Source organism: Dipodomys merriami, unplaced genomic scaffold (assembly GCF_024711535.1).
Source record: "Dipodomys merriami isolate MVZ:Mamm:240054 unplaced genomic scaffold, mDipMer1.0.p SCAF_185, whole genome shotgun sequence".
Classification (NCBI taxonomy): domain Eukaryota; kingdom Metazoa; phylum Chordata; class Mammalia; order Rodentia; family Heteromyidae; genus Dipodomys; species Dipodomys merriami.
Window position 1 is genome coordinate 2227403 of NW_027203215.1, and position 23884 is coordinate 2251286.

The 23884-nt window shown below is 42.1% G+C and overlaps 1 protein-coding gene across 2 annotated transcripts; it reads right to left on the bottom strand.

The window, feature by feature from the left end:
- Positions 1-377: 377 nt before the first annotated feature.
- Afg2b (AFG2 AAA ATPase homolog B) lies at positions 378-16825 on the bottom strand. Of its 2 annotated transcripts, XM_070026638.1 has the most exons (9): positions 16750-16825; positions 13364-14888; positions 12159-12344; positions 8748-8906; positions 7037-7246; positions 5918-6110; positions 4246-4376; positions 2731-2856; positions 378-737 (listed from the first exon to the last, which is right to left on the bottom strand). In XM_070026638.1, the coding sequence occupies exons 2-9, from the start codon at positions 14456-14458 to the stop codon at positions 570-572; spliced, it is 2268 nt and encodes a 755-aa protein (XP_069882739.1). In that variant the 5' UTR covers positions 14459-14888; positions 16750-16825; the 3' UTR covers positions 378-569. The 2 variants fall into 2 exon arrangements, with proteins under 2 accessions (XP_069882739.1, XP_069882738.1); XM_070026637.1 differs by lacking the exons at positions 378-737; positions 2731-2856 and having other exon boundaries at positions 4266-4376; positions 5887-6110.
- Between the last annotated feature and the right edge of the window lie 7059 nt (positions 16826-23884).

The following is a 23884-nucleotide window of genomic DNA, read 5'->3' on the forward strand; positions in this document are numbered from 1 at the left end:
TAACCAGCAAAAAAGCTGCACTAGAGGTGTGGTTCAGGTGGTAAAATGTCAGCCATGAGCAAAAAGGTAAGCAAGAACATGATGACCTGAGTTCAGTTCAAGACCCAGTACTAACACACCCACCCACTCACACACACTACATGCATACATAGCATACACACTTTCTTCCTAAATCCCAGTATTTTATTATAATTTTTGGGGGGAGGGGTCCAGTCGTGGGGCCTGAACTCTGGGCCTGGGCGCTGTCCGTCAGCTCTTCAGCTCAAGGCTAGCGCTCTACCACTTGAGCCACAGCGCCACTTCTGGCTTTTTTCTTTTTGCTTATGTGGTGATGAGGAATCGAACCCAGGGCCTCAGGGATGCAAGGCAAGTGCTCTACCACTGAGCCACCTTCCCAGCCCCAATCCCAGTATTTTAATATATCCTTGACAAGTAAGATGAGCCTCAGCTCCTCAGGTAGAAGTTTCTTTCCTTTTTTTTATTTACAGAGAGTTTACATATGAACTCTAAAAGTTGCAAATGATAGTAAGTTTACATGTTAAATTTGAAGAAGCAAATAAGATATAATTTTAACTGTCATCCAAGTTAGAAAATCCTTCTTTCTTAAATAAGTTTTCATATAAAGTCAAGTCCTCCTGACTCAAGGACGGTTTGACAGACTTGAACGACTTTAGAAAGTGTTCTTGCTTCACTGTGGTTGCTTCCAGTCCATTTTCTTGCAGAGCCAGCAAGGCTGCCTGTGAGAGACACACGATAGGAAAGCATGAATTTACTCCATTTCTAGATTCAAGAAAAAAATGAGAATACTTTCTGAATGCAAAACCTCAGTCTCACATCATAAAATTCCAATACTCATGTCCTTAAAAACATTGAGCTAGCTGGGCACTGGTGGCTCACGCCTATAATCCTAGCTACTCAGGAGGCTAAGATCTGAGGATCACAGTTTAAAGCCAGCCCAAGCAGCAAAGTCCATGAGACTCCTATCTCCAATAAACCACTTAGAAAAACCAGAAGTGGCACTGTAGCTCCAGTGGTAGAGTGCTAGCCTTGACCTGAAAAGCTGAGGGACAGCGTCCAGGCCCAGAGTTCAAGCCCCATGACCGACCCAAAACAAAAAAAAAACAAAAAAAAAATTAAAAACCCATTAAGCGCCAGGCTCTGGTGGCTCATGCCTGTAATCCTAGCTACTCAGGAGCTGAGATCTGAGAATCACGTTCAAAGCCAGCCCGGGCAGGAAAGTCCGTGAGACTCTTATCTCCAATAAACCACTAGAAAACCGGAAGTAGGGGCTGAGAAGGTGGCTCAGTGGTAGAGCATTTGCCTTGTATGCATGAGGCCCTGGGTTTGATTCCTCAGCACCACATAAGCAAAAAGATAAAAGCCGGAAGTGGCGCTGTGGCTCAAGTGGTAGAGCGCTAGCCTTGAGCTGAAGAGCTGAGGGACAGTGCCCAGGCCCAGAGTTCAGGCCCCACAACCAGACCTACCCCCCTCCCCCCAAAAAAAGAAAAAAGCCAGAAGTAGCGCTGTGGCTCAAGCCATAGAGCACTCGCCTTGAGCTGAAGAGCACTCGCCTTGAGCTGAAGAGCACAAGGACAGTACCCAAGCCCAAAGTTCAAGCCTCACAACTGACCAAAAAAAATAAAAAAAGCTAAATGTCAGTAATTAAAATTCTACTCAGTAGATTGTAATTTTTCTCATATTAGAAATATACCCTTATATGGGGGAAAAAGCAAGCTACATTATCAGTCCATGTATATTTTTAACGAGAGAAATCTTGATCTTAAGAAAATGAAATTAGACAGCATTGATCGTAAAGGAAAAGGTCAAACACACACTCTCTCACCCAGAAACCCTCCTGGTAGTTACATATTTGTACGAAACATGTAAAACCACACACATACATGAGTAGGCATATACAAAACTATTCAGAGCAGCATAATTCTTAGTACTGAAAGAGTAGAAAACAAATGTTCCAAAGGTTAGGACGAGATAAATGAATGTAAAATACTCAGATACTACAATATTATAAAGCGATGAAAATAAACTCCAATTGCACCTAAAGCCACAATTAACTTCAATCTTAAGTTTAAAGAAACATACAAAACTACTATACACTGTATAGTCCCATTTATATATACAGTTCAAAAACTGGCAAAACTAGTCTCCAGTGTGGAGAGTGAAGAAAGGAGAGGGTGTCTTCTTTTGCAGATGGTAATAAACCTCACCCTAAATCTGTGCACTTTTCTGAACTCTATATTTAATAAGAGTTTACAAAACGAGAAGCCATATGTTTCTTCTGATCTCAAAGTAAAACTTAAATATCTCCAAGTAGCTTACAAGGACCTTCTGTTTACTTGTTTCTTGCCACGATGTGAGGTTTTATGTTTACACCAATCCTCTGTATTTTATTCTCTTATTTAAACTGTCCCCTTGTCTCCCTCAGGTGGCTAACTTCCTGGTTTTAGCTTAAATATCCTCCCTCAAAGCATTCTCTGAGCCCAGTCTGAACTGATATTCCTCTTTCTTTCATTGCCCTAAACTTCCTTGGCTGGATATTTTTAATTATCAATGGACAGTTAGATTGGCCTATGTAAGGGAAATGGCCTGATGCTTGTTTCATAATAAACTGCATTTGACACATGCAGCCTTTGTAAATACTTGTGTGTGAATGAATAGTTAAATATATGAACACATGTTTTGAACCATAGATTGCTTCACTAATTAACTTACTTCTCTGCAGAGGTTTCTAAGATCAGCTCCCGAGAAGAAACAGGTCTCTGCTGCCAGGTTTTCTAAGGAAATATCAGGCCCGAGTGGCATGGTTTTTGTACAGATTTTTAAGATAGAAAGCCTACTCTAGAATAAAAATAAAAATAATATATTTTATAACATTTATGTTAGGTACAATCATATGTTAAACAATTTAGACAGTACAAATATATCTGAGATTCAAACAATTAAAGAACCACTTTTGTGGAAGCTTGAAGCATGGCTCAAGTGATAAAGTACCTGCCTAGTAACCACAAGGACCTAAATTCAATCCCCAGTACTGCCATAAATAAATATACAAAATTATTTATTTATTTATTTATTTTTTGTTGCTCGTGGGCCTGAATTCTGGGCCTGGGCTCTGTCTCTCAGCTCTTCAGCCCAAGGCTAGCGCTCTACCACTTGAGCCACAGTGCCGCTTCTGTCTTTTCCTGCTTATGTGGTGCTAAGGAATCGAACCCAATGCCTCATGAATGCAAGGCAAGCACTCGACCACTGAGCTAACTTCCCAGCTCCATAAATAATTTTTTAAAAAATCACTGTTGTTAAAAAGGATCAGAAAGATTAATTCATCAATAGCCTACATGGTAATGGTAAAAATAATAGCATCATGAAAAACATTTGTTTTAAACTATTCAACTGTAGACATATCTCTGTAAGACAAACCTCTCTTTTGGATAAAAGCAGTGATGTGTCAACAGTTTAAGAAGCAAACACAGGGGCTGGAGGAGTGGCTCACGTTGTACAGTATGGCCAAACAAGCCTAAGGCTCTGAGTTCCAACCTCAGTACCACCAAAAAAAAAAAAAAAAAAAAGGTAAAATATATTATATTATATATATTATCAGCCACAAAAAGTATAAATTAATTTATCTTTAATCTATTAAAAACTTGATTAAGGCCTTGGAAACGCCCAAAGAAAGAAAAAAGTTTTCTCTAAGACTTTCCCTAGACCTGTCAGCTGCTCTGGACGCTGAGAAAAAAGGATTTACTCTCTGGATACACTGCAGAATCTTGACACGCTCAGATCTCGTCTCTTAATATGAGGGTGAAAACCAAGATCATCTTCAAAGCCCTTTTAAGTCCCTTTTACCACTTTAGGATTAACATAGAGTTAATACAAAGTAATGTAGAATTGACTCAGCACTAAATCTGTCTGCCACACACTGAAATCAACTAACTACCTTTCTTTCAGGCTTATATTTCTCTGAAAGGGCAGATCAAGATTATGATCCTCTGAGGGGCCCCGGGTAAGTAGTGTGAGTCTGTGGAGCTCCTTGGAGCACAGACTGATGCACTGAGAAAGCTCAGGGAGTGGATACAATGATTACCTTTTGGTCTGGAGGGGGAATATAGATAATCTTATCTAATCTTCCAGGTCTTAATAAGGCATCGGGTAAGTAGTGTGAGTCTGTGGAGCTCCTTGGAGCACAGACTGATGCACTGAGAAAGCTCAGGGAGTGGATACAATGATTACCTTTTGGTCTGGAGGGGGAATATAGATAATCTTATCTAATCTTCCAGGTCTTAATAAGGCATCATCTAACACATCAGGCCGATTTGTTGCCGCAACAATCATGACATTACAATTAAAAACTTCTTGAAAATCTGAGGGAAAATATAACACAAAGCAATATAAATACACTGTTCTTATTAACATATTCTTGAAGTCACACATTAGCAGGTCCATTGATATTAAGTAAGGAATTACTTTTTTTGATATCAGAATGCTATAAACTCTCCTATCTAGATCACCTACTTGATATCAAGGAACCACTGAAACAAATCAGTAATCAAAGAGCTATTTTATGTATGTGAAAGGAGTGGCTAGTCCTGAGAAACATATCTCCCTGTGAGAACTGATAAAAAGCTATGTAGCACAGCAAACAACACCTAGCTGGAAACCCAAAAGCACCTGAATCTTTAATGATTACAACTAAAATGAGCCATTTAAAAAGACAGAAGACCATGCATGACTGGCATGTGGCAAGCTGTGATTTTTAAGCAAACCCTGGCTGAAGAGCAGACACATTCAAAAGCAGATAATGTCTGATGTACAGTGAGCAATCAACATCATTTCCTGAACTGACTACTCAAAACAGCTTTCAGAATTGTAGTACTTCGAAGTAGGGAGCTCCCTACATTTGTTAGTATTTTGACACACAAATCTGGGCAAACACCTGCCAGTTACTATATAAGAAATTTCTGTAGTATAAAAAGATTTGATTGGATAACCTCATTTCATTGCTCCCTTTTAATTCTAGTGCCTCTGTTCCTACCAAGCTTTCAAACTCTTTTTCCATGAAACAACTTTTTTTTGGGGGGGGGTCAGTTGTGGGGTTTGAACTCTGGGCCTAGGCACTGTCCCTGAGCTCTTCCAGTGGAGCTACAGTGCCACTTCCAGTTTTTTGGTGGTTAACTGGAGATAAGAGTCTCACGGATGGGCTGGGAAGGTGGCTCAATGGTAGAGCACTTGCCTTGCATGCATGAGGCCCTGGGTTCAATTCCTCAGCACCACATAAGCAAAAAGAAAAAAGCCGGAAGTGGTGCTGTGGCTCCAGTGGTAGAGTGCTAGCCTTGAGCTGAAGAGCTGAGGGACAGCGCCCAGGCCCAGAGTTCAAGCCCCACGACCAACCTATAATCCTAGCTACTTAGGAGGCTGAGATCTGAAGATAGCAGTTCAAAGCCAGAGCAGGCAAGAAAGTCTGTGAGACTCTTAACTCCAATAAACCAACAGAAAACCAAAGTAGTGTGTGGCTCAAGTGGTAGAGCGCTAGCCTTGAGCTGAAGAGCTTAGGGACAGTGCCCAGGCCCAGAGTTCAAGCCCCACGACCAACCAAAAAAAAAAAAAAAAAGAATAAATGTTCTTCTCCATTAGCAGTAAAATTATATTCCTAATCCTAAGAAAAATAAAACCCATATTTACACAGATCTAAGATTATTATATAATCTGACTTTACCTTTCCTGGCCCTATAAAAATCTCAACAGAATTATATTGAAATTACATTGAAATACTATAAATCACTGTGTAAGATGAAATCAGCACAGGAAAGGAAAGGTATATAGGGATCCTATGTAATGCTGGCCTGAATTTCTGGTGTATCTGGCTGTAAATACCTCTTCACTGTTTCCAGTTCCTGGTATTTACCCTGCTGATTTGATTTACTTCCTCTTCTCTCTATTGTCTTAATTCCAACTCCATCTAATTCATTCAGAAGAACAGAAAGCACTCGCTCTTGAACATCACATTCTGAATTGCTGACTGAGCGAGACCCCAAAATGGAGTCAATCTCATCCAAAAACACAATGGCTGGAGTATTTGCTCTTGCTTGTCGAAACACCTTTTGTTAGAAAAAGAAAAAAAACAATATTATAAGCTACTGTTAATTATTATTCATGTGAATCAATGTTGTCTATATAATTATTTATAATTTTTTTGGGGGGTCCGGTTGTGGGGCCTGAACTCTGGGCCTGAGTACTGTCCCTCAGCTCTTCAGCTCAACGCTAGCACTCTACCACTTGAGCCACAGCACCACTTCCGGCTTTTTTCTTTTTGCTTATGTGGTGCTGAGGAATCGAACCCAGAGCCTCAGGCATGCAAGGCAAGTGCTCTACCACTGAGCCACCTTCCCAGCCCATTATTTATAATTTTTAAAACAGAGAAAGATTCTAATTGCCTAAGAATTGGTGAATGAGTATGTAAAACAAGGAATAAAGATATGTAGAAGTAAAAAAAAATACTTTAAAAGAATATTTAACATGAAATTTAAGAGCATTCATGTTAAATTAAAAAAAAAAAAAAAAAAAAGCAGGGCTGAGTACCAGTGGCTTGAGCCTAGCTATTCAGGAAGTCGGGATCTGAGAAGTGTAATTTGAAACTAGCCCAGGCAGGAAAGTCTGTAAGACTCGTATCTCCAAATTAACTACCAAAAAGCTGGAAGTGAAGCTGTGCCTCAAGTGGTAGAGTGCTAGCCTTGAGCAAAAAATGCTCAGGGACAGCTTTATTTTTAAAAAGGAAGAAAGGGAGAGAGGGAAGGCCAGAGGAAGGAGAAAGTAAGTGAGTTCACCAAAACAGGTAGAGGGATTAACAGGTAGAGGGATTAACAGGTAGAGGGATTATGAAGTATCTCAAACTTTTCTACATTTTCTAAATTTTTTATAAGCAAACCTGAGCCATTTTTATAATTAGAAAAAACTAGTAAAATATTTATAAATAGAAGTTTATCAAAATAAAGGTAAACTTAAATATTTGGGAAAATACACGAACCTGAGACAAAACTCTTTCTGATTCTCCAACAAAGGGTGAAAAGAGATCAGCTCCACTCACGGAAACAAAAGAGCAATGGCAGCTTGTGGCCAAGGCCCTCACCAAGGTGGTTTTAGCACATCCAGGAGGACCATAGAGGAGAATGCCCTTTGGCGGTGTCAGGCCCATCCTAACAAATTCCTGAGGGAATTTCAGCGGCCACTCGACACTCTATAGACAGACAGAAAGTGATAGAAGACTTGTTTCAGTGTTAACAATAACATGCCAAATGAATCTGTAGACTCTTTTGTTCATTTGACCATTCTCAGGATGAGCTGAAATGCAATCCAATCTTTACCTAGCAGCCAGAGATTTTAGAACTTAAGGTAGGGTGAACCACTTTCTGGTTAAATCCTCCAAAGACTTGCTATCAGGACTAGAATAAAGTCAAACTCCTTACTCCCAAGGCTTTCCATAATCCAGCATCCAAATACCTGGGATGGTTCCATCTCATTACTAGCTATACTTTTTTTTTTTTTTTTTGTCTGTCATGGGGCTTGAATTCTGGACTTGGCACTATCCCTCAGCTCTTCAAGGCGAGCGCTCTACCTCTGAGCCACAGCACCACTTCCGGTTTTCTAGTGGTTTATTGGGGATAAGAGTCACACAGACTTTGCTGCCCAGGCTGGCTTTGAACCATGATCCTCATATCACAGCCTCCTGAGTAGCTAGGATTACAGGCGTGAGCCACTGGCGCCCGGCTACTTGCTATACTTTCTGTTCCTGAACATTCCCCCAGCATCGTTGGGGCCATTCTTCACTGTGCATCTCAACCCAAATGTCACTTCCTTGGAGAGGTCTTCCCTCACCACCCCAGTCAAAGTGAAATCTCTGTTCCTGGTTATTGTGCTATATCTACGTTTCACTTTCAGTGTATTTCCACCTTTTGCTTTTAATGCACTTATCAATTTGCTGTTCCATTTGACTCTGCTGTTCTGTTCTTCCTAGAATGCAAAGTTAATCTCTAAAACCTCAGCACTTTGCAAAGGAGACACTCATAGATGTTAACTTAATAGTGCATGAATCAGCTGGGCGCTGGTGGCTCACGCCTGTAATCTGTAATCCTAGCTACTCAGGAGGCTGAGATCTGAGGATCGCGGTTCAAAGCCAGCCTGGGCAGGAGAGACCGTGAGACTCCTATCTCCAATAAACCACCAGAAAACCGGAAGTGGCGCTGTAGCTCAAGTGGTAGAGCGCTCTCCTTGAGCTGAAGAGCTGAGGGACAGCGCCCAGGCCCAGAGTTCAAGCCCCACGACCGACAAAAAAAAAAAAAAAAAAATAGTGCATGAATCTTGAATATTTCTTAGGTAAATGGTTCTACTGTCACAATTTTAGATGCAGAAATTAAAGCTTAGCAGTAGTTAACTTGCCCAGCTCTTATTGTTAGCCAAGTGGCAGAACTACGACTGGTCTCTAAGCAATGTAACTCCAAGGCACTGGCTCACAAATAATGATATGTAACCTCTCAAACAGAAACAAAGAGAGTGTTAAGATGGGAAGAAATCATGAAACATAATTTCCCAATTAAATATAGCCTGAAAACTGAATTTAGATGTAAGGATCACATTACTGACCACAGCAAGAACAGTTTCCATGTGGTATATTTTCATTTTACATAACTGTACCGATTAATCGGTAACATTTTCACTGGTTTAAGAAAATTAACTATTACCTGTTTTAACTTCAATTTCACATCTTCAAGGCCACCAATCTGCTCCCAGGTAACAGGCTTTATGTCTGTTAGTCCAATGACACTTCGATATGAAGAAGGCTGAATCATTTTAAAAGCTTCAAGAAAATCTGTTTCATCAATCGTAAGATGGTCTTGGCTCTGAAGAAATACGTCCCCCAAAACACAATCAAACAAAAAATTAGGTAGGCTTTTTTTTTTTGTAGTACTGAAGCACAATTCCTTTTTAAATTGAAATCCTTATAAATCCATTTGGTTATCATCATAAAAAAATTTATACACATAGCTAAGGCTATGTGTATAAACACATAGTGAAAGCAAAAAAAACTGAACATTTTCCCATCAGTTCCCACCAGCACCCATCTCAGAGGATGCCAACAGTTTCTTGTGCATCTTTTCTAGTATCTTCATGACAATAAGCACACACATAGCCTTTCAAACAGATAAGCAAAATGAAGCTTAGTATATACAGTCATGTTAATTTTTTTCACTTATCTTAGAAATTTTATTATGTCAATATTATACTTGTCATTCAACAAGTGCACAATATACTACTGCATAAAAGTACTATAAATTGATTATCCTCTGAGACATATCAGGTCATTCTCAGGAAATGGGGCTTAAGAGCATTCTTCTTGGTCTTGATTTTTTGCTTACAGTATTGTTTTACCAACATAAATGACCATTAGCCTATCTTATACTTTCTAGCTATTTTTACATTATGCTTAGAAAGATCATCTTTCCTCTGTATTATAAATATGATCTTAGAAAATGATCTTAGACTTTGGGAAAATGATCTTAGAAGTTCTTTTTCCCTGACCACTTTTCTTTTTGTTAGTTAAAAAAAAAAACAAAACTGCTGGGTGCCAGTGGCTCCTACCCATAATCCTAGCTACTCAGGAGGCTGAGATTTGAGAATCATGGTTTGAAGCCAGCACTGACAGGAAAGTCTATGGTACTCTTATCTTAACCTTCCAAAAAGCCAGAATAGAGCTGTGGCTCAAGTGATAAGAATGCTACCCTTGATCAAGAAAGTTCAGAGACGTTGTTTAGGCCCTAAGTACAAATCCCAGGACTGGCACACACACACATAAACAACAATAAAACACTCCTGACTGGTCATGGTGGTTCAGGCCTATAATCCTAGATACTCCAGAATTAATGATTAGGATCCAGGCCAGCCTGGATTATGATCATAGCTACTGTATTATGTAGATAGGAACAGCAACATCTGGGGGTGGGCCCTTAAAAATGTTTGAAGCCAGCCTGGACAGAAAAGTCCATGAGACTTTCATCTCCCAATTACCACCAAAAAGCCAGAAATAGAGCGCTAGCTGCTAACCTTAAGCTAGCTGCTAACCTTGAGCAAAAATGCTCAGGGAGAACAAGCACTCAGACCCCTGTGTTCAAGCCCAGGTAGCTGAGTGGCTCACACCTGTAATCCTATATACTCAGGAGGCTGAGATCTGAGGACTGCAGTTCGAAGCCAGTCCGTGCAGCAAACGCCCTGTGAAACTCTTTATTTCCAGTTAACTCTCAAAAACTGGAAGTAGAACTGTGGCTAAAAGTGGTAGAGCACTAGCCTTGAGCAAAAGAGCTCCGGACAGTGCCTAGGCCCTAAGTTCAAGCCCCACAACTGACATATACACACACACAAAATGGCACTTAGACAAACTTAGATGGTATAGCTAACTGCACAGGTAAGGTATATGGTATTTATCTTGTACATTTGGCCTACTGTTGAATAATACATTGTTATACAACATATAACTATGCATCTTTCCTGGTTTTTAATATTAGATGCTGAGTAATTAATTACTAATTAATTTTTAGGCAATAGCAACTAACATTTGAAAATCTCATTTATAGTTCAAATTACTGTTATTTCATTTGATTTCCACAACCCTTTCAGGCATATAAATTCTTATCCTCTGATATATAAAATCACACTTCTAATCCTTTAATAGGACTTTAGGAAAAATTTTAATCAACTTTAATAGATCCATCTGTTCTGGTACAGAGAAAAACAGAAGCTGTCCCTCAGCTGCCTAGCTAGAGAAAGGAAAAGTCAGTGTCTTCCCAGATGTTTCTGTCCCTTCTTCCTTTTTTTTTTTTGTCTGTCGTTGTTCCACTCACCTTGTTTCTGAACTCATCTGTCACCTGTGGAAACCATGCTAGGTTAAGCTCTCTACATCAGCAGTAGGATCCACTCTAGGAGGACAGCAGCTAACTGGCACATCTAAGCCAGAAGCCCTGTAGGTCAAGCCTGGAATTTCAAAGCAGAGGGACTCTCCTTTCCCACCTCTTTTTTTCATTCTCTCCCTCAAAAGGCATGCATTCTCATACCTCTGTTCTAAACCTACAAGATAAGGACTTAGAGGTTCACATGTCTTTTCTCCATCTTCAGAATGAAAAACAAGGAAAAGGACGCTAGGAACAATGTAAGTTCTTTAAGTAAGGTCTTTCAAAATTGAAGATGATATAGCATTGTTTTGTAGCTAAAAATCAAAAGACAATCTTTTTTTTTTTTTTTTTTGGGGGGGGGGTCTGGTCGTGGGGCCTGAACTCTGGGCCTGGGCCCTGTCCCTCAGCTCTTCAACTCAAGGCTAGCGCTCTACCACTTGAGCCACAGCACCACCTCCAGCTTTTTTCTTTTGCTTATGGGGTGCTGAGGAATCGAACCCAGGGCCTCAGGCATGCAAGGCAAGTGCTCTACCACTGAGCCACCTTCCCAGCCCTCAAAAGACAATCTTGATGTTTCAACAAGAGGGTGAAATTTTTGCCAGAACATCATCAGCCTGCTGAAATGATTTCTTTCTGAAGGAACTCAGGGATTAAAGATTATATACCAAGTGACTTCCCAGTCAACAGTGTTGAAAATCACTATTTCTAAGATCATATCTCTAAAATATCAGTCAAATCAAATTGAGAAATGGCCTATAGAATAGTCAATCTGAAATGTTAAAAAGAGAGACTGAGTACTGGTGCTAGAGTAGTTGAGATATAAAAAATGACTTTAAGAAACAGCTAGGGCCGGGCGCTGGTGGCTCACGCCTGTAATCCTAGCTACTCAGGAGGCTGAGATCTGAGGATCGCGGTTCAAAGCCAGCCCGGGCAGGAGAGACCGTGAGACTCCTATCTCCAATAAAAACCACCAGAAAACTGGAAGTGGAGCTGTAGCTCAAGTGGTAGAGCGCTCGCTTTGAGCTGAAGAGCTGAGGGACAGCGCCCAGGCCCAGAGTTCAAGCCCATGACCGACAAAAAAAAAAAAAAAAGAAACAGCTAGGGAAGCTATAAACCATTCCAGGAAAAAAAAAATGTAAACATTCAACCTCCAGATTGCTTTGTGACATTCATAAAAAGATAAACAGCTGGTCACAGACCAGTTCTTACCTTCTCACTATGAAAGAGCGCATGCATGGCTGCCTCCCTACAGAGTGCCCGCAAGTCAGCCCCAACATAGCCCACGGTCATTTCTGCTAGGAGACCCAAATCTATGTGACTGGAGACAGCCATCTTTGAGATGATCACTTGCAGAATGTCCTTTCTTTGTTTAAGCGTAGGAGTCCCAATGACAACCTAGAGCAAAGGAAAAAACAGGAAAATTAAGATTTACAATTTAAATTTTTTTCTATATTCACATGTAAGAAAATGGTAGTGATCTGTTTTGGAACTAACATATGCACATGCATGTATGTGTGTTGGTCCTAGGGCTTGAACTCAGGGGTCTGGGTGCTTGCTCTCCCTGAGCATTTTTGGTCAAGGTTAGCAGCTAGTGCTCTAACACTTGAGCCACAGCGCCATTTCTTGCCTTTTGGTGGTAACTAGGAGATAAAAGTCTCATGGACTTTCCAGGCTGGCTTCAAACTACAATCCTCAGATCTCAGCCTACTGAGCAGCTAGGCATTACAGAATTGAGCCACCAATGCCCAGCTAACATGCATTTTTTAAAGCATATCTTAGATTCTGAATATATGAGCATTCCAGTTTTCCAGTGGACCAAGAGGCTGGAAAGTTGCACAATGAAAATCACATATGCCACTTAAAAAGTCTGTTATTTTTGAGAACCTACCATAATCCAGTAGTCAGGAAGAATATGAAGGTCCTGGCTTGTCACAAAAAACTCATGTATCACTTAATCACTAAACTTTCTATTTTTTAAATGTCAACGATCAATTTAAGATCAAAGTTTGTAGTGGCGCTGTAGCTCAAGTGGTAGAGCGCTCGCCTTGAGCTGAAGAGCTGAGGGACAGCACCCAGGCCCAGGGACAGCACCCAGGCCCACGGCCAACAAAAAAAAAAAAAAAAAGATCAAAGTTTGTAAGATAGGGTGGCTCTGAATGTTAAAATTAACTAATACACTTGGTAGATACCTAGTTGCTGTAAGAATCAACATCACCAAGATCACAAAAATCATTTTCAGGACCTGCCTAACCAAATTAACCTCATCCAGTCACCCTGCTTCTCAGACCTTAGATGCAATCATTACAAAGGGCCCTAATACAGCCTCAGTGACCCACAAATCTTTTTTAGCAAAGGCCCTTGGGGACTAGCTAAAGCCAGAAGATGAGAGGTTCCAGGGACGAGGGATTGATCACCTCTAGGTCGAATCTCCCGGGCCTGCGCAGCGCAGGGTCTAACGCGTCTGGCCTGTTGGTGGCTCCCACAACGACCACCTCGCGGTCCCCGCTGATGCCGTCCAACAGGGTCAGCACTTGGGCCACCACGCGGCTCTCGGGAGCTTGGTGAGGGCCTCCTCGCCGAGGACACAAGGCGTCCACCTCGTCCAGGAAGAGGAGGCTGGGCCCGCGGCTGGCCAGCTTCTGAGCACGCTGGAAGACCCGCCGCACGTTCTCCTCGGTCTCCCCAGGCCGGGAGCCCTGCAGCGCGGGGGTGCTCACTGCCAGCAGCTGGGCACCCACCTCCCGGGCCACCGATCGCACCAGCTGGGTCTTTCCCACTCCGGCGGGTCCCACCAGGAGCACCCCACGGGGTACCGCTAGACCCAGCGCTGCCAGGGCGCGGGGGTAGCGCAGTGGAAGGCAGAGCAGCTCACGCAGCGAGTCGGCCACCTCGGAAAGGCCGCCCAGGGACACCTCGGGTGGGCGCTCAGCTTGCGATGGAGGATCCCGGCTGAGGACGATGCAAGTTTTAGGGGTGACAAGCCCGGCCAGATGCGGATCGGGCGTCCCGCCGACGATGTGCAGGGCCGCCACGGGGCCTGGGGCGCCGGGAGGAGCGGCTAGAACGTGTCCCCGGGCGACAGGCCGGTTCCTCAGCAGCTCCTGCGCGGCCTCCAGCACCACGGCCGGACTCGGGGTCTCCGGCGCGCCCGCCCCTTCTTCAAACACCGGCCACACGACCAGGCGCCGGAGGCGGGGACAGGGCACCGGGTGGAGGCTGCTGAGGCTGAGGCTCCTCCGAGACCCCAGCGTCTCCACCGCCGCCCCGGGACTCGCGCACTGCGGGTCGAACTGCACGAAGCCCTCCGCCCCGTTCGGTCGCGGCCAGGCCGTGCAGAGGCAGGAGCCGCCATCCGGCAGCGAGATCCTCACCGCTGAGCCCAGGTGTGCGCCCAAGGTGCGGAGGGCGGCCGGGCCCAGGCGGCAGCGCTGGGTGCCCCGGTCCCTCGCATCTACCGGTAACAGCGTTAAGAGGGGCGCTTCGGGTGCGGGACCCGAGTCTGGTGCCATAACACGAGGGAGAAACAGGCCCCGGGAAACCCGGGCAAGCGTTCCACCAACCGGACAGCGCGCTTCCACGCCAAAAGCCGATGACGCGCGTGCGTCGGAGACGATTGGTTGCTAGCAGCTGAGTGAAGGCCGAGAGGACCAATAGGAAAGCGATGCGACAAGCCCCGCCCTCTGGTGGAGTGTTGCTTCACTCCGCGGGAGTTTTTCCCTTTCTGAAGGTTTTGTGTTGATTATTTATGTTTACAGGTGTCTGGGGCGCAGCGTAAGCTCACTTTACTAGTGCATTACGTATGTACCTTTGGTGGTCACACATACGATGGGAGTCACCGCCATTGTATACTCTTCCCAGCCGCATTTTGAGTGCTATAGTGTTCATGTCTTCGGAGACTTGGAACAGTTGTGCTCCGTCTGCTACAACTGGGGTTCCAACCTGTTGGGGAGGTCCAGACATGACTTTCTACCAAAAAAGCACCAGCGTAGCAGAAGAGGAGCTCGATGATATTTAAGTCCTTTGCAGACTGTTTTGTGAGTTATGCAAAATATTATAAAAATATCAGATTTTTTAAACAAAATCTTTGCGGGGGCGGGGGAGAAGGAAAACTGAGCTATCTGATATAATCGTAACACACCTATAAATTGTTCTGATCCCATATTTACTCCTTTGAAAGTTTATCACTGACCTCTTTTGTTCTTGCAATAAATACTTATTGGCTGTTTGGTGCACAGAAGCACAAGTCCTAGACTGTATTTGGGCAGATCACTAACTGCCTATTACTTGTCCCCCTGCTTTCTGCCTTCCCTCGCCCCTTCTCACAAGTAACTCCTCTTTATATCAGAAAATTCCCTCCCTCCTTCTCTCTCCCCTCCTCCCTCCCTCTCTCCCTCTCTTTCTACCCCTCTCCCCCCTCCCCCCCGCCCTCCGCCCCAGTCCTGGGGCTTGCACTCGGTCTGGATGCTGTCCCAGATAAGAGTCTTAGGAACTTTTCTGCCCCGGTTGGCTTTGAACCTCCATCCTCAGATCTCACCCGGCTGAGCAGCTAGGATTACAGGCATAAGCTACCGGAGCCACCTGCTCCTGGGCTCCTCTTTTAATTCTCATTAAAAAAAAAAAAAAAAAAAAAAAAACTACAGGGGGCTTAGTGGTAGAGTGCTTGCCTAGCATGCAGGAAGCCCTGGGTTCAATTCCTCAGTACCACATACACAGGAAAAGCTGGAAGTGGCACTGTGTCTCCAGTGTAGAGCACTAGCCTTGAGCACAGAAAAGCTCAGAGACAAAGCCTAGGCCCTGAATTCAAGCCCCAGGACTGGCAAAACAAAGCAAAACTACAGATATTCAAAGGCAAGAAAATATACTCTTTTTAAAAATTCTATTCATGGGGCTGGGAAGGTGGCTCAGTGGTAGAGCGCTTGCCTTGCATGCCTGAGGCCCTGGGTTCCATTCCTCAGCACCACATAAGCAAAAAGAAAAAAGCCGGAAATGGTGCTGAGGCTCAAGTGGTAGAGCGCTAGCCTTGAGCTGAAGAGCTGAGGGACAGCGCCCAGGCCCAGAGATCAGGCCCCATGATGGGACCAAAAAAAAAAAAATTCTATTCACATCCTCCTATCTTTATTTGTCCAGCCTTCACAGCAATCCAAATTTGTGAGATAACAAAATGGATATTCTGAATTGTGACCATGGTGCTGGGCACCATGTTGTTATGCCAATTATTCCACATTATAGCAATATCTTGTGAAGAGAAAGTGTTATGTGATTACAAACCCTAAGACCAATGCCAATTCCTGGCCTCATTCTATCTGAAGTTAATGGCAGACACTATGACAGGTTTTTAGACTCCACTTATCTGATCTCTGCTGTTCTTTCCCATCTGTAGAACTGAAAAAACTAAAAGGCTCCACAAAATAATGCACATAGCATGAAGTCCTAAAGTAGGCAAATTACATGTTCTTAGTTTCTTCTTTCTCTTACTATTTTTTAGCTTCTTTCCCTCTGGTCTTCAGACTTTTTCAATAACATTTTGTGAAATAAGATGGCGCGCACTGGTAATCCTAGCTACTCAGGAAGCTGAGATGTAAGGATCACAGCTTCAAAGCCAGCCCTGGAAGGAAAGTCCATGAGACTCATCTCCAATTAACCACTAGAAAACTGGTAGTGGCACTGTGGCTCAAAATGGTAGCGCTCTAGGTCCTGAGTAAAAAAAAAAAAACCTCAAGGACAGCACCCAGGCCCAGAGTTCAAGCTCCATGACTGACAAAACTAACAAACTGATCCCTAAAATGTATAAATAGCATACCGGTGAAGTTATTGTATCATATTGCCTATAGCTCATGAAGTTTCTTTTATTCCAGCTACAAGAAGCTTTTGCAGCTCTAGAAAAGGGAAAAGACAATAAATGTATTAAATAAAAAGGGTTGTCATGTAAAAGAGTTAATATATTTGTGTATATCAATAGTACAGAACTGGCCAGGAAATGGAAGTTCAATGTGGTGAACTTAAGATTTTTTTTTCCATTTCTTGTTTTTTTTTTTTTTGGGGGGGGGCCCCGGTCGTGGGGCCTGAACCCTGGGCCTGGGTGCTGTCCCTCAGCTTTCAGCTCAAGGCTAGCGCTCTACCACTTGAGCCACAGCACCACTTCCGGCTTTTTTTCTTTTTGCTTATGTGGTGCTGGGGAATCGAACCCAGGGCCTCAGGCATGCAAAGCAAGCGCTCTACCACTGAGCTACCTTCCCAGCCCCTCAACTTCTTGTTTTGAGCATAGTCATGAGGAAGGTACAACCAATGGACATAACCAATGTCAACATAGGGAAGTAAGCATAAAGAAATCAATGATAGGGGCTGAGAAGGTGGTTCAGTAGTAGAGGCTTGCGTTGCATGCATGAGGCCTTGGGTTCGATTCCTCAGCATCACATAAATAGAAAAAGCCAGAAGTGGCGCTGTGGCTTAAGTGGTAGAGCACTAGTCTTGAGCTGAAGAGCTCAGGGACAGTGCCCAGGCCCAGAGTTCAAGCCCCACAACTGGAAAAAAAAAAATCAATGATAAAAAATGTTATGGTTTTCTGCATTGCTTTAAAATTGAGGTAGAGGTTATAATGTTAAGAATATAATATGAAGGAAACTATATGTTGTTTTGGGTTGGTCTGAGGTTGGTTTTATAGTCAAATTAAAGTAGGACCCATAGCCAGGAATAGTCACTACACTCACTCCCTAAAATGCCCAATCCTCACCTTAGGTTGCAAACAGAATCAACAAAGGATCCTGTTTCTGAGACTTCAATTCTTATCCATTCATTCTCAGTAGAACTATATCTATCTTCCTGTCGGTTAGTAAAATTTATTCTGATTTTTTTTGAGTCAGACCATTACTAACACTATTATTTCAACTATATATAAATTCATATTTATCTTAACAATCAATGAGATAATAGTTTTCAGTCGTGGGGCTTGAACTCTGGACTTGGCTGCTTTCCCTCAGCTCTTCAGTTCAAGGCTAGTGCTCTACCACTTGAGCCACAGCGCCACTTCCAGTTTTCTGAGTGGTTTATTGGAGATAGAGTATCACAGATTTTCCTGCCCAGGCTGGCTTTGAACCACAATCCTCAGATCTCAGCCTCCAGAGTGGCTAGGATTACAGGTGTGAGCCACCTACACCAGGCACCATAAATTTTAAAAGAAAATTATGCTAAGCTGGGGCTGGTGGCTCATGCTTGTAATCCTAGCTACTCAGGAGGCTGAGATCTGAGCATTGTGGTTCAAAGCCAGCCTGGGCAGGAAAGTCCATGAGACTCTTATCTCCAATAAACGACTAGAAAACTGGAAGTAGCGCTGTGGCTCAAGCAGTAGAGCACTCGCCTTGAGCTGAAGAGCTGAGGGACAGTGCCCAAGACCAGAGTTCAAGCCCCACGATCAAGAAAAAGAAAATCATTCTAATAGTTGTGTAGGTGTTTTTTACTGCCTTGCTGTTAAGATGGCCAAATGATATTGATGTGTATTGAAAAGCATCAATTAAAGCACCAAAAGCATGAGCCACTAGAGGGAGTCCAGGACCAATAAGCCTACAGGCCATTGGATTTTTAGGAGATCAGGTATTCACAACTGTGCCTTCCACTAGGTTTTCCCAGGGTTTATACCAGGTGTATGAAACACCCTGTTAACTTTGTATATTTTCCTCACATTAAAGCAAGTATTTTCTTAAATTTTTTTCTGAAAAGATATGAGTAACAAATGCTACGTCTTGATTTCAGTAGTAACCAAGTTACACTTTGTCTTATTTTAACTATAAAATTCCTAATTAGCTGGGTACTGGTGGCTCACGCCTGTAATGCTAGCTACTCAGGATGCTGAGATCTGAGGATTGCAGTTCAAAGCCAGCCCAAGGAGAAAAGTCCATGAGACTCTTATCTCCAATAAACCACTAGAAAACCAGAAGTGTGGCTCAAGAGGTAGAGCATCAGCCTTGAGCATAGGGACAGCACCCAAGCCCAGAGTTCAAGCCCGACGACCAACCAAAAAAAAAAAAAAAAAGGCCACTATGTTAATCCAGCCAAGAAAAATACTGTATTTTGATTGGCTAGAGGATTTTATCTGAGATATTACATTTAAGAATTTATTATATCTGAGAGCTGGAAATGTGGCTTAGTGGTAGAGTGCTTGCCTAGCATGCATGAAGCCCTGGGTTCGATTCCTTAGTACCACATAAACAGAAAAATCTGGAAGTGGCACCGTGGCTCAAGTGATTGCGTGCTAACCTTGAGCAAAAGAAACTCAGGGACAGTGCCCAGGCCCTGAGTTCAAGCTCCAGGAACCTTCATACTAACTTTCCTAGACCCTGTTCCCTACTCTAAGATAAGTATTCTTGCTCTGGATTTCCTTATTACCCATACTTACCTTTAAGAATACCTTTCTTTCTTTCTTTCTTTCTTTCTTTCTTTCTTTCTTTCTTTCTTTCTTTCTTTCTTTCTTTCTTTCTTTCTTTCTTTCTTTCTTTCTTTCTTTCTTTCTTTCTTTCTTTCTTTCTTTCTTTCTTTCTTTCTTTCTTTCTTTCTTTCTTTCTTTCTTTCTTTCTTTCTTTCTTTCTGCCAGCTCTGGATTTCCTTATTACCCATACTTACCTTTAAGAATACCTTTCTTTCTTTCTTTCTTTCCTTTCTTTCTTTCTTTCTTTCTTTCTTTCCTTTCTTTCTTTCTTTCTTTCTTTCTTTCTTTCTTTCTTTCTTTCTTTCTTTCTTTCTTTCTTTCTTTCTTTCTTTCTTTCTTTCTTTCTTTCTTTCTTTCTTTCTTTCTTTCTGCCAGTTCTGTGTTCATTAATAAATGAATAGTAGAAAGACTAGGTTGTTAAAATAAGACTTTTGTGGAAAGCCTCCAGTGTCATTCCATTTGTTCATCCTGTGTGCCAGAAAATAGAAAGAAATGACATTCAGAGCACTACAATAGCTGAGAGGGAAGAGCTTATGACACTCCCCAAATAAGCCCTTTAATCCAGTTCATTTGTTAATAAAGCTTCAATGTAAGTTTAACTTTTTCTAGGAAGCTTTCCTTTATAACTTTTGTTCAAATTTCTCTTAACCTTTAGTCTTGTAGCACTTTACATGTTTATGCATCAAGTTGCCTTCTGATGTATTGTTAGGCAGTTTTTGTTTTTCCCCTTTTTTTGTCTGTCATGGGACTTGAACCCTGGGCCCGGGCACTGTCTCTGAGCTCTTCAACTCAAGGCGAGCACTCTACCACTTGAGCCACAGCGCCACTTCCAGTTTTCTTGTGGTTTTTTAGAGATAAGAGTCCCACAGACTTTCCTGCTTGGGCTGGCATTGAACTGCAATCCTCAGATCTCAGCCTCCTGAATAGTAACAAGCCACCCGTGCCTGGCTTGTTAGGCAGTTATTCAAAGTAACTTTATATTATCATTCCAGTGAGATCCTTAAGTGATTTGGAAAGTTTACCCCTCAATTTTAATAATTATAATTTTTGCTTCCCATTCCAACACTAGGCAAAATACTAGGTTTTAAAAACCACAACATAAACAGTAACAACTAAATATCTCTACCTCCTCAAGTTATCAAGAGATTTAGTTAAGTTTTTGTTTTTTTAATTTAAGAGATTGACTTTAGAGAATCTCAGAAAATTTGATTTGGATTTTATACCTAGATATGTTAGAGCTGAGAGTTTTAGTCAATCATAAAGACTTCTGTAGATTTTGAACATTCAAATTTGTCTCATAATTGACCTAATAAAGTTTTGTAAGGTTTGTAGGCTGAGCTAGAAACAGCCAAATAAGGATGACACTGTCTGAGATGGTTTATTTATAGTGATGCATGGGTATCTATTTCATCAAAATTTCCTATAGTGATTTGCTAGACCCAATCCAAAAGGGGAAAATTTGACTTTCTATAGCACTAGGATCAAGCAGAGAAGACAGAAATATCTCATTATATCTCATTGATTGCTAAGATCTCACTAAAACTGTACAAAAGGATGGCAGTGGGGGGGAAAGAGTTCTTGTGACCTTTGGCCTTAAAAAGGGAGGGTTCCCTCCAGAAGAAGTTGATCCACTGGGCTCCAAATCAGCAAAACTGAAGACAAAGAGAAGATGACACATGTTCTGAACCCTCTCAAATTGAGCAGATAGGGAAGGCTCTTTCAAATAACCACATTGTTCATATTTCCCTTGGTACTGAATGCTTCATTTGTCCATTGTAATGAAGGTCACTGTTTCCTTCCCACACCCAAAAATGTGCAGGAGTGGCTATGAATGCTTCGGCATTTTCTCAAAATGTTCTTTGGCCCACTTCTTTCCGTATTGCTACTTCAAGACCTTCACTTTTCTGACTTAAAAAAATAAAAACAACTCAGTATTTTCAGTACCATGATACTGTCATCATGCACCGTGAATGTTCGGTGGAAGAACCAGATATGGAAAGTTCTTTCTTTCCCATTTCTGAAGTTGCTCTCAAGCAGCTTTTTCTTTCCAAATATGAGTGACTTCCTGTCTTAGCTAGTTCCTCCTCTCCCCATTTCAGTTCCTCATAAGAGTAATAATGGCTGCCAGGCAGTGCACAATGTTTTTAGTGTTTTATATGTGTCAGTACCTTGACCATCGTCATAACTCCAAGAGTTACATGCTATTATCGCTCTATTGCACTTCAGAAATTGAAGTACCAAGGGCTCAAGTAACTCACCTGACATACAACTAGTAAATTGCAGGGGCAGGCGTGGAATGTAGGGAATTCAGCTCCAGAGACCACTCTTTGCTCTGTGTTGGACTATGTGTCACTCTTCCATAGTGCCTGCCGCCCTCTTAGGTACACATTTGCCAAGCTAAAGATTTCCAGGCAGCAGACAACAGCTTTGCTATATACCTTTTATAATTCTGATAATGAAGCTTTAAAAAAAAAAACCTAAAAGCAATGCTAATATATTATTTGTTATAAGAAATACTGAGTAACCAACTGGAGTCATTCATGCTATAAACGTTGATATTTCAGTCATTATTGAAGGAAAATGAGAATTCAGCAACAACTCTGCACAATATTAACTAAGTTGCTAGCTAGCTTGCAACACAAGCAAATCTATTTAAGAAATGAGGTCAAAATCTCAACTGTTTTTCTTCTGTTAGTTACTTGGTGTGAGATAAACACTGAAGTTGCTACTTGCTGAGCAGTTAAGCACAAAGCAGCACAATCAGCTTTATTAATGGTGTTTTTTTTTTTTAAGAAGCTTTGTTTGAAATGTATACAAATGCCTTTCTAAGGTCTCTGAATGGAACGGTAAACAACTAAGACTGAAAGAAACCTTCAGGTTAACCAGTTTGTGCCTGTGTAGGCGATGTGACTTGTCCCAGATTATCTAAGTAGTGTACGGTGAACAGGCTAGAATTCAACTCTCCAGAGTAGCATGCAGATGGCAGTTGTCTCCAAGAGGTGTTTTCTACTAGAGCTATCTCAGACAAGCTAGTCTCATGGTGCAGCCAGGAAACCTCTCATTAGTTAGCTACCCTTATCAAGGCACTACATTTCACTCAAGAAGCACACAGCTTATATATTTTAAAAGGTAGATTCCATATGTCATATGAGCTTACTTTGAAAGCAGCTAAGGTTTTGGCTGCTATGATAACTATGAAACTCAAACAAATAGCAGGAATTGTAGCAGAAGTAATTTTATAAAATGAGCATTGATGCTGTCCTCATAAGCAATTTTAGGATAAGAAGCTTCAAGTTCTAGAAATAGACCCTCTCAGCTGGGCGCCCTGTAAGGCTGAGATTTGAGGATCATGGTTTGAAACCAGCCTGGGCAGAAATGTCTCCATGAGACTTTTACCACCAATTAACCACTGAAAAACCGGAAGTAGTGGGGGGGGAGGCTGGGAAAGGATGTGAAGGGTAAACAAAGGAGGAGGCTGCAATGCTTGCTAAGAAATGTACGCATTAACCTGCCCATGTAATTGTAACCCCTCTGTACAGTGTGTTCACAAAAAAATAAAAATTAAACTAAAAAACAAACAAAAAAACCAGAAGTAGTACTGTGGCTCAAGTGGTAGAGCGCTAGCCTTGAGCACAAAGAGGCTCAGGGACAGTGCCCAGGTCCTGAGTTTAAGCTCACAACTGGAAAAAAAAAAAAATAGACCTCTCCACAAAACTGATGATCAAAGTAACTTACAGTCTTTTTTTGTTTTTTAATGAATCTGTGTATCTTCTTTTTTTGGGGGGGAGGCATCCAGTTGTGGGGCCTGAACTCTGGGCCTGAACACTGTCCCTCAGCTCTTCAGTTCAAGACTAGTGCTCTACCACTTGAGCCACAGCACCATTTCCAGCTTTTTTCTTTTTGCTTATGTGGTGCTGGGGAATTGAATCCAGGCCTTCATGCATGTAAGGCAAGCACTCTACCACTGAGCCACCTTCCCTCTTATTTTCATCAAAGGAACAAAGTCAAGGGGGGAAGAAATGCCCTTAAGTTAGCTCTCTTAAGGAAAAAGTACCTCTCCAGTTTGGTTTCCTTTGGAAGAATGGGATCCTTATTTTGGTCACCTAGTTCTTTTTTCCTAAGACTTTTTCTTAAGAAATGGTGCATGGGAGGAGGCTGCAATGCTTGGTTAGAAATGTATGCATTATCCTGCCAATGTAATTGTAACCCCTCTGTACAGTATGTTCTCAAATAAAATTAAATTAAATAAAAAAAAAAAGAAATGGTGCATGTCTATCCAAAATACTACAGCCTGGGAAAAAAGCTATGCATTGCTCACTGCAATTGGATTCTACCCCATTTGGTATGTGACTTCCCTAGATCCTTGCTACTTAGCAGCCAGGGTATCTCTTGGGAGATGGTTAGAAGTCAAAACTGTTTGAGTGTCAGAATTTGTCTAGCAGATTTTCTGGCTTTTCCCCCCCCAAACACTTCCCCTCCTCGAAAAAAGAAATGCAGACTTACAGACTTGGATTGG